This window comes from Gavialis gangeticus, unplaced genomic scaffold, assembly GCF_001723915.1.
Source record: "Gavialis gangeticus isolate Ggan-Ray unplaced genomic scaffold, GavGan_comp1, whole genome shotgun sequence".
NCBI classification, from domain to species: domain Eukaryota; kingdom Metazoa; phylum Chordata; order Crocodylia; family Gavialidae; genus Gavialis; species Gavialis gangeticus.
Window position 1 is genome coordinate 29,419,448 of NW_017729029.1, and position 11,309 is coordinate 29,430,756.

Genomic DNA, 11,309 nt, shown 5'->3' on the forward strand with positions numbered 1-11,309 from the left:
CTCTCAATCGATTTGGAGGGTCTCAATTTGATCCAGAGAAATTAAAGGGTTTTCTGATTCATTTTGGATTTGGAGATTCAGCTGCCGAATTGGGCTAAATCGTCGTTGATTCGAATCAGTGACCAAAGCTGCACACAGTCCCAGTAATTACTGTGCTCCAGCAGACTGCAGCTTTACTTCTTTAACACTGTGTATGGAGCATAGTATGTGCAGGAAGCACACAGGAGGCATGGTCTCTTTAAGACAGTGTTTCAATTCACTTCTGATAGAACTGGTGCTTCTCAACTGTACCTAATTAAATGGTTGTGGTTGGATTTGGTACTATTAAACAGAGAAAGAAGAAATAGGAAAAGGGAGCTAATTTGGGGTCTGAAAGGATATTACTGGGGGATGACTCCAGTATTAGAGAATGTTGAGACCTGGGAGAGTAGTAGAGAAGCTGTTAAGGGCTTGCTCCCTGTGACCTGCCTAGGGCAGAGATTAAACAGTGAAGACCTTAAAAAATAGTGCAGAATGGGGGTAGCTGGAGAAAGGGACTGAGAAAGAGCCCTGGTGTTGGAAAATCTAAATGTCAACATACAGTGCTTTAGTACTTTTTAAGACTCTAGATAGAGGGATGCATGGACTATTTGCAATCTTCAAAAAACATCTTGAAACCCATCTTGCTGGGGTCATCTGATCCCAGTAGTCTTTCCTGCCCAGGTGCAGGGAGGCTGGACCCAGTGATCTGTCAGGTCCCTTCCAGCCCCTAACAACTATGAAAGTATGAAACTGTAGGTGTACTTCCACATTTTCTTCATATGTGCTCAACATAGGCTGTAGTTAACAGGGAGGATGGCATGTGTATGGGGGCAAGCAGAGATGAGCAGATATGTCAGGGAGAGATGCATGAAGTTGAGAGGGATTTCAGGGGTTTTAATGTAGTCAAATGCTAAATGGGAGAGCTTATAGCAGAAGCAGATGCATTTCATTGGTTCCCCACATTTTTCCTTGGCTTTTAAATGCTAAACAGTACAAATTCCTGGCAGAAATCACAGGAAATGATGAAGGCAGATGGCAGGGAGACAAAATAATATAGACAGAATAAAGCTTGAGCTGCTGTGGGTGGGAAATGGAAGGGATATGTTCTCTGCTTTAACATTTCACCTCCTCCCAACCTTCTTTCTCTGTGTTCAGAAAGTAAACCACCACTGGCCTCTGTAGGCTTGAAATGAACTGTTTTAACAGAGAGGGTATGAAAAATTGATTACTAATGCAGTTTTTAATTCCCTCCTCAACCCAGTTCTTTTCTAATGAACCAGAAGAGAGTCCTGAGATGACTCCTGAGAGACTTCCTGTTTCAGCCATTCCCAATTTAGGCATGCTTTTTTGCCAAGACCCTAAACATAGAGACATTTCTGCAGGGACCTTCAGCCTTGATTACCTTCATACTCTTTCAGTCACTGCTCACCCTAGGGTCCTCCAATATGTTGCCTCAAGTGTAACTAACAAAAAATTGTAGTTTCCAAATGAGTTTGCCCAGAGCCTTTAGGCTAGGCATGGGAAAATCAGGCTTGGTAGGTCTAATCTTGAGGTATGAAAGCCACCTGGATTAATAAATGAGAAGGTTTAAATCAGTTTTGTGCAACTGGAGTAACATACAAAAGGGCTGATAGCATCTGGTAAAGCAGAGTTAGAAGCATCATACATCTTGCCACTGGGAGAATAGTCAATTTTGTGAGAGTAGAGTGAAACTAGCCAGAATTTTGAATTTCATATAGTAATCAAAGTACCATTATACTTATAATTGACACCTGTTTATGTTTAGTTTCTGTCCCTACCCTGTAAGTCTACACAGATACCAAATATGCCCATATTTTCCTCTACAGTCTGCACCATAATGCATTACCCTGTTAAATACAGTGGTCTGTCACATGATTCTTTTCAATATTATCCCATTCTTCCTTCACTTTGGAAAATTCTGGACTTCAAAAACAGCAGGCTGGACTAAGGGCATTGACCTTTACAAAGTCAATTTTATTATATCGTATTCCAACTTCAAATATGTGCTTCAGTTTCTCATATGTTAAAAAATCTTAATACCAAAATCTCAGGCTTGTGTCATGGAGTTTTTATCTGGCTAGCCCTATTCCCAAATGGTTTACATTTCAATTTAGAAACTACAGCTTTGAAGAAAGCTGTTCAAATTTGGTAAATTGGATTGTGCCATTCTATGCATTTCAATTATTATGCCTACAGCACAAAACACTTGGCAAGTGAATCAGACAAGTCTGCTGGAGAGAGCTTGGAAGCTCTTAGGAACTCCTCAATGAAGTTTATCATTTTTGTATTGAATCTTAGTACTCAGAGGCAGAAAAGAATAGTGGAGTGAGGTTCCTAGGACTTGGGTATAAAGAAGAAGATAATCTTAGTTTATTATCTGAACCTCATGCAGAAACTGGAGTGAGAGAGTATCTCAGGAATACAGTAGAATGACAGCATGGATTTAACTCATAGCTGTGTCTAACATACTAAGGTTAAACCAGATTTTCTCTCCCATTTAGAAATGTTTTAGCTATATGAATGAGCACTTGATCATTTATAGTAATAGCACATCATCAAAAAAGGGAAGGCAAACTTGATATGTTGAGCAATACTTGATATAAAGTAAACCAATATGGTTTGAAATACACACAATCAAAAAGCATATCCCTTGTTAAATGCAACCCAGAATTTCATGGTGATTTTCTTAGGAGAGAAAGTAAAATTTATTTAAATCCAGCATGCCACAATATGAACATAATGTGTAAATTAATTTTAAAATTTAAAAACCTTTTATTTGCTTTGTTTTATAAATATCCCAGTGATCTCTCTTTCTTAGATGTTTTCTACACAATTTGTGGTATAAAGTGTTTTAAAATAGCATACAGCAGAATTCTGAAAATGTAACATTCTATCACAAAAGTTATTTTTTACTTGTTCATAGAGCATTTTCACTACTTTACTCTGACTTTTTTTCATGGTGAAATAAATGAATTTTGAAAGCTAAAATAGACACTACCCAAATAACATGTTTTACAGTATAGAACATTTTACATACATTACATTTTCTACTATATAATTCCAGTACATGACATGATCAAAATGAGAAAAACAAACCAAAATCCTTAAATTAGCACACAACAGAAGAAAAGGCATGCATGCTAATTATGTGCTGTTTTTCAAGTGATTCTGTCACTGAAGTTAATCTTGTTTTGTAGCATTCTACATAGTTTTAGATAAAATGTAAACATGCTTATTTCAATGGTACATACTGTTACACAGTACACATGTTCTTGGACTCTAATATTTATACTGTACATTGGAAGAAGCTGGCACTCTTCAGCTGAGGTCATAGATTGTCATATCAATATGATATTAAGTTATGAATGTAATTTTACCAACATTTTACTGGTGATAAAGTCTAATGCATGGTGATTATTGCAAGAAATGCCAAATTCATTTAACACATTCTGACAGATGGTTAGTAGGCAAATATTATTCAGTGAATAATCTGACACATTGTGATCAGCATAATAATAGCACTTATCAATGCATTGTCAAAGCATCAATTTTTAGTGAATAAAAGTTAGAGTAGCAATGTTATTTGTCTTTTAATAAATGAGATGTCCTTTAGTATCTGCTAAAAAAATTAAGCAATAGTGTCACAGTGCTACTGTTTGGACTCAATATATTTTAAATTTGAATACAGAATTTAATTTACTATGTTTCTCAAATGGATATATTTCCAGTCCTACAAATGCATAGAAAGGATCAGGATAAAATTTGGGGGCAGGAGGGAATGCAATTGCAAAAAGAACAAATGCTATGCTGCTCGGAATTTGTTTATATGACAAATTTAAATATTTTACTAATTAATCTTATTTCTGAATTTAAATATGAAGTTCCTGCTACTGATTCTCTGTTGCCAGTGAATAGCTGTTAAAGGTACTTTCTTTTACACAGTTATCTGTCAAAGGAAGATTTTTATGTGCTGTATTATTTGCTTTTCATTTACTTTATAGTAAATAAGCTTATAATTTTAATGTCATCATTGCTCCTGATATTGAAAGGAAAACAATGTATATTGACACTTGTTCAGGGACACATGATTACTGTAGCTGCTATTGCATTTTATAAATAACAAGTAAACTTTCATAGTGGACACAAACTATTTAAAGATATTATTGTATGAATGTGTATTGTGTAACAAAATACTGAGTCATATTTTTCAAAAACCTCTGACTTTGCAGAGCAGAGGAAGTAAATTTTTGTGCTCAAACCATATAATGGCTTAGATCTGAGTCTTCCCTACAGTGGAGGACTGCTGAAATGTATATAGTTCTTATTGCATTCTAGAACTTGTTTCTTCTTCTCTTGTCACAGTTTCGCGGAACTGTACTCAAATTTTATTTCACCAGAAGTATCCATCACGGCAACTTCACTACAACAACACAGGCACCAGCTCTTCCAATATTGACAGGGACTTCCTAAATGTAAGAAACATTTTGTTTAGTTAACTTTATATAAACTATGATTCACAGATATAAAGCCAAGTAGTTTACTTTCTCTAAAAGCAATGTTTTTCTAGCAGATGGAAATTAATTAAAGAGTGTCTTTCTAAGACTCATGAGATATTTGCTTCTAGCATGATTTTTTACAGGGGTGATTGGTGCCTCCTGAGTTTGTGGGACACACTGCGGACTGGAAGTGGCTGGCCCAGCAAATTGCAGACCACTGGCCAGAACACAGGCAAAACTACCTCCGCCCTCCAGGCGAGGGAAGGAGGGTGGGCCCAAACTTCAACTACAGTTGCCATGGGTTGGCTCCACATGGCAGGGGGGCTCCATATCCCAACCTCTCCACCCTAGCTTCTTGACAGCTGCAGCAAGGAGCTGTAGCACAGGGCTGTGCCCGACCCAGCTTTTTGCTATGCCAAGAACTGGGGTTGGGGGGGAATACGTCCCCCCTCCCCCTGGTGGGGAGAACTGGCTAAGCCCAGTCCTGTCCCACCCCCAACTGTGAAACCCCATACAGCAAGCTGTGGGGGGGTGTTCATGGAAGGGGGGCTTCTTTCCCCACAGGGCCCAGGTCACAGCATAGCAAAAAGCCAGGCCAGGCAGCCCTGAGCTGCAACTCCTGAATTCAGCTTTCAAGAAGTGGGGGTGAGGGAGAAGAGAGGCCCCCTGCCACACAGACCTGGCTTGCTTCTCCTGCCCCACTCCTGAGACCCTAGCCAAGAAGCTGGCGGGGGGGCTTGCAGCAGGAGGGGCTCCCTTCTCCCCCTCTTCCCCTGCTGCTGCTGATAGTCACTATCTGGTTGGGGGTGGGGAGCTGGGGAGAGGAGCTACTCCAGCAGTCTCCTGGGAGGCATGTGGACATGCCCCTGCCTGCTGGCCCTGGCCAGTGCAGGCAGGAAATGAGCCCCCAACACACACCAAATGGTGAATATCTGCCCAGTTCAGTCCTGCTCTATCTTACAGCACTTTAAGTAAAGTGTGATTGAGTGCTTCCACCAAGGATTTTTTGAACATCTGTACTTAGCCTTAACATAACATCTGCTGGTATAGAACAGCAGTTCTTAACCTTTCACTGGCACTCCTCAGAAAACGCCAGCTCACAGTTTTCACTTGTTTTTTGACTAAAGAAAAGTAATAGAGCAATTCTTTCTGAGTTCTTTGCTGCAGCACCCTGGTTGAGGATCACTGCTCTAGAAAACAACAGTGAAAAAATTGAGCAGGCTTAAAAATCCTTCCAGTAGAGGGTAGTGGTGACTAATATACATATGAGGCAGAACAATACAGAATTCATGACAATTTCAGCTTTTCAGTCATTCTGAAAAAAATCCATAAAATTGGATGGATTCTCTTATAACTTAATTTTGAGACAGAAAGCACTACATTGTGAATGAGCACTACATTGTCAGCTTTAGTTGCACTTCAACAGTAACTAACATATAAGGAGAAAATAATATTTAGTGGATAACATTGCTCCTTATCTATTCACATTTAATCAGGCCTTCACTGTTGTTGTAGGTCCCAAAATCTTTCAGACTACAGGCAGTTAGGATTTCATAATGTTGTATAGCAGACATACATAACATGTAGTTGTCTAAGACAACTCGGCAGTAAATTACAATGTCACCAAACACTTAATGTGGCACCTTACCAGTCAGTCTCTGCAAAGTCTACATTGAAATTGGATTGTTTTGTTTAATGTTGATCAGATTGATCTCAATAATAATCCTTTATGTTCAGTGGAACGTATGATGTGGCAAAGGTAGCCATAAGTTTGTCTAAAACCCAGGGCCAATGATAACTTATTTTTAATATTGAAACTGAAAAAGAAAATGAGTTAACCTTTTTTGTTTAACATACAAGAATATCTTGGACACCTTTATAAACAAAGGGACAAGTGTCTTTCAAATGTGTTCAATTTGTCTTTAAAAATCAGTTTTTATCTGATCTGGGACCACAAATACTAATATTCATTAAGTTATGGCATGACATACTTCCAAAGCAATGACAACTTTGATGAGGGTGCTGTACCATAGCTTAACCCGCTTTATTTTATTTTAATGTCAATACTTCTGAAATTTGTGATCTCATAACAGCTGTTTTGGGGATAATTAGAGTATTTAATGTTTTATACTCTAAATTATTCATACACACACACCATTTTAACACCATCCTAATGTCAGTTTTATCTGAGAATTAGCTAGTGATTTTAAAGATATAAGGTTATATTGCTATAACCAACACTCTATACTAACAAAATCAGGATAGTAGAGTGTCTTGATACATTACAGAGAAAGTAAGTGAGACTTATTGTTCTATTTTTAATGTAATTTCTTTTTTCCCTGTGAATAATTGATTTAGTGCTCAGCTTTTAATTTATTTATATGAAGTTACCTCTGTCCATTCATTGTTTTGTGCATCATATGACTCCACTGTGTCCAGATAAGTATGGCCATCGTAGCCCCCTATTGCATACAGCCTGTCCCCGAGAGGACAGATACCAACAGCATCTCTTGGAACGCTTAAAGGTGCCACTGTAGTCCAGGCATCTGTTTTAGGATCATATCTACAATATTTTATGACAATAATGAAAAAATAATAATTAGAGTGAAGCCAGTCAGGATTACCACAATTTTAAAATCTAAATAACTCAGGTTAATTTCATGTGTGATATTGTTCATCTATTCTGTCTACATTCATATAGAGCAGTAGAAATAACATGATTAAATCTTGTGTTTAACCACTAGAGGACTCTTTAAGCACATTAAATATATATTCCCATTTTATGGCCATAGTCCTATTCTCCTTTCAGCTTAAATAAATTTAATTCTTGTAATGCAATCTGAATATGAACAAAGTATTAACCAAGAGTATTGCAACATTTATTTAATGATATAAATGGCTGTAGATTTGAAGGTATAGCTTTATCCTTTTGCTCGTAACTTAGTTGCCTGCACTGTGTCATGCCAAAGCTACATTTAAAAAAAATTTCATTGCATGAGTAAAACTTATCTTGTGTAATTATTAGTGACCTTTTGCAAGATTTAATATGTGGAAAAACTTTACCTTTTCAGTTCCCTGTTGGCCACAGCACAATAAATCAAGACAGTATCCTGAAGTTAACCTGCTCTAAATCTGAATGCATTCCACTGAAGTTAGGAGATCAAGATGACTGAAAGTAGAATGTAACAATGACAAGCCCCATAACTATTTGTACGTTCATCCATGTTTCACTTGCCTTTCCTAAAGCAACACCACAGAAGACTACAACAGTAGTGTCTACACATTCTGTCACCAGTGCTTATGAAATAGCCAGATGAGTCATTGTCAAACAGGATGTCATGCTCTTTCCCCAGAGAATAAATGTACTCTTATCATCTGAGATCATCCACACATTACCATGATAAGGGGCAGCAGCAAACAAAACAATATTATTATTCTTAAATAATAATGGTGTTTGCATTTTTCTGAGACACTGTCTGCATATTTTATCAGTACTTCATATGGAAATTATTTTCACTGATTCTTACATAAATCTACTTTTGCTTAATAAGAGCTAATTTGGAAAGTTTTTTCCAAGAAATGTATTTACGTCCAACAACTGTCCTTCTATCTTTACTGTCCTTCATGTATAGCTACAAAGAATATAGGACTGAGGGTTTTAAGTGGAACTTTAAAGGTGCATAGGAACTTGTTAGGCTCCTGCATAGGAATGAAATGTATTTTTGAAAAATACTTAATTAGGGAAAGCATAAGCTGAGTGGAGCAGGAAAATATATTGGGTTAAATCTTTTCTTTGACAAAAAAATATATCTTTAATGAAAAATTTTAATTAATTTTGGTTCATTTGAGTTAATTTTGCTTTTGTCATATTATTCATGCTGCAAGAGAGGAGAAGCAAATCTAAAAGCAGAAATATTTATTTTTAACATTTTTCAAATTATATTACTTATTTCACTTAAAATTACCTTTTAGTTTGAAAAGAATATTTTTGAAAAATATTAAAAGGAACTCAAAATACAACTTATTTTATGTCAAAACAATAATTCATATAACATGAAACAAATGTATTGAAAGTTTTAGTTTAAACATCTAAAACATATTTTTCAGTTTTTTGAGCATTCAGAGAACTGAAACATCAATTGTTCTCACTACTGTAAAGTAAAATATGATCTTTTTTAACCAATATATTTCTAAAACTTTTTCTTTTCTTTTTTTTTTTGTTTTTTTAGAACAAATGAACTAGATCTTTGTTGAATCTTATGCAAGTAAATTAGGAGTTTCATCATAACACAAGGCACTCGATTTGCCTTCCAGAAAAAACACATCTATTAGTTGTTCAAATTGGTATGTTTAATCACTTCTTTGGTACACAAACCAAACCTTCCAGAGTCTGTTCAAGGTTTTTTTTACATGACCCTCAACCTTCAAGCAATTCCAATTAAATTAATCTATAGTGTTTTATTCTGCTTAATAAATACATAACTGAGATGACTGTTGGACCTTTTCACAATCTCAGTTATTTACTTGTCTTTGTAAAACACATGCCAATATCTAGACCTTATGACATGTAAGTTAGACTACCCTGCCTGGTTTTAAAATCTCTTACTTCTAACTAGCTACAGCAGAGACTTACATTTTTCTAAAACGTACTTAACATTTACACTTTGCAAATGTAATGTTTTTAGTTAAGAAGTTTCCTTTGCAATATAAGCAAATTTATATTTCTGTTTCCATAGAGGATAAAAACATCCTTACCTTTCCACACAATCGGAAAGTCGAGAACAGTGGTTGGAAGCAGGTGCATCATGACCTCCCACTGCATATAAAAATCCATTGTATGTTGCAACACCAACACCTCCTCTTCTCTTAGACATTGGAGCACACATACTCCACTTGTTAGTGTGAGGATCAAAACATTCCATGGATTTTAAGCAGGAACTGCCATCCCGTCCACCAACAGCATATAACCTATAATAACCCACATGAGGATAAACCAGAACTGTTAACATACACAACTGCTTGCATTATTTTAAGAGGGATTTTATTTGGTTAGTCTCATTTAAAATGCTTTAGAATGCTAGAAATTACTGAAATTTGGTATCTAACAATTATACCATGTAATTATTTTTGCCTAATTACTATCCTAAGACATAAGAAGGGAAGGTTACCTTTTCAGTAATGTAAATATTTTGAGCAGTAAAAAAAAAAAGGAAAATTAAAAATCCTTCTTTGTAAGTGAGCTATTCATGGAACATAACCTTAAAAAAACAAAACAGGAAACAGGTAGTCTGGGGTGAGGGGAAAATACCAGTAGTGTTTCCATCGAGTAACATTTTTGCTTGTAGCTGTTTGACATTTTAAACACAGCATTTGTTAAACAGTTTTACTATGCTTTAATATTTAAAAGATTTTTAACGAACCAAATACTATATGAACAACATTTTTGACCCATCCTTATCTCTCTGCTTGGGCTTGAAAGACCCTAAGGCTGATGATTTTTCAGGAACCAGCTGTGTCATCCATTCTGTTCAACATGTTGTGATACTATTGGGCAAACAGTGAGGCAGTTTATACTAATGTATCATTATTCTGTGTGAGTGACATGCTCATTTCTAGAGTCTGCTTAATGTTAATAGCTGCCTGTCTTTCCAGTGCCTGCATAATGTTAGGACGTGAATCAAAGTAACCTGAAGTTTAATCCTGATTAGGCACCTATGTTGGAAATGGTGCTTGTCCCACAAATGAGCACATTTTTAAAATTGTTTGTTCATGAGCTTCTTCATAAGTCCTCAAGCCCTTATAGATCTTTGACTGATTTGAGGGAGTTGTGATGGCATATGAGCTCAATACAGCTCATGTAACCTTTTTTTTATGTGAAACCTGTCAGTTATTTGTGCCCTTTTCACTTCCAGATTGGACAGGTACCAATGCTACTTGCTGAAAGCCTGGGCAATGTAGCTGGTACAGAGTGCATCTGTATATTTTCTCATTGGGGAACACCTGTCAAATTGCATCTGTATTCCAAAGAGTGCATAAGTTTACTATATTATTTTGGAAACAGTTTGACTTGCTTATATTGGCGACTTGTTTATACTGATAACTTGAACCTTGCATGAGGTTGCTACTATATATGAGCTAGATCAAGATCTAGTTCCCTGGCAAGTGAAAGCGGCATTAGTTATGGTTGAAACAGAAGATGAACATTTAATGAAATCCAACATGTAATGGATAGGTGTTGGCGGTAGATTGTTTCTGGGGTGCACTTTGACTGGCATTTACACAGCTATGGTTTGGTTTTTGGTTTGTTTGGTTTTTAATTGGTGCATTGGATAAATCTCACCTTTTTATAATTCTTGTGGACGTGTATATATCTAATATATAGACACACATATATATTACATATATACAGAGAGATTCTAGGATCCATCCCCTCTTCCCCTGAGAGCCCCTTTATAACACAACCCAAGACTATATGCTAAAAAACACAGTAGACATAGTTTAAAAATAAGTGTAAGATGTACCTTACTTCTCCAAGGAAAAGGCCAAGTATCCTATTATACATTGGTAGTGTTTATAGTAATTCCTTGGGCAAAATAGCTTCCTACAAAATGCAAAATGTTTTTTGCTGAGATCAGAAACCTGATGGTCAAAAATACAGGTCTAGGGAAATGTTGGAAAAGGAAAAATACTACATGGAAGACTTTTGGTAAGCTACAATGGAAGAAATCAAAGCAAACATGATCTCACCCTATTCCCTGTTGTGCAGTAGAT

At 36.4% G+C, this 11,309-nt stretch overlaps 1 protein-coding gene across 2 annotated transcripts in view; it reads right to left on the reverse strand.

The window, feature by feature from the left end:
• Positions 1-1,995: 1,995 nt before the first annotated feature.
• KLHL4 (kelch like family member 4) overlaps positions 1,996-11,309 on the reverse strand; it is a 108,788-nt gene continuing 99,474 nt past the window's right edge. For both annotated transcript variants that reach the window (XM_019521372.1, XM_019521373.1), the window contains 3 exons: positions 9,294-9,506; positions 6,930-7,101; positions 1,996-4,508 (listed from right to left, as the gene is read on the reverse strand). In XM_019521372.1, coding sequence (XP_019376917.1) covers positions 4,449-4,508; positions 6,930-7,101; positions 9,294-9,506 — 445 coding nt within the window. In that variant the 3' untranslated portion in view covers positions 1,996-4,448. The remainder of the gene's footprint in view (positions 4,509-6,929; positions 7,102-9,293; positions 9,507-11,309) is intronic.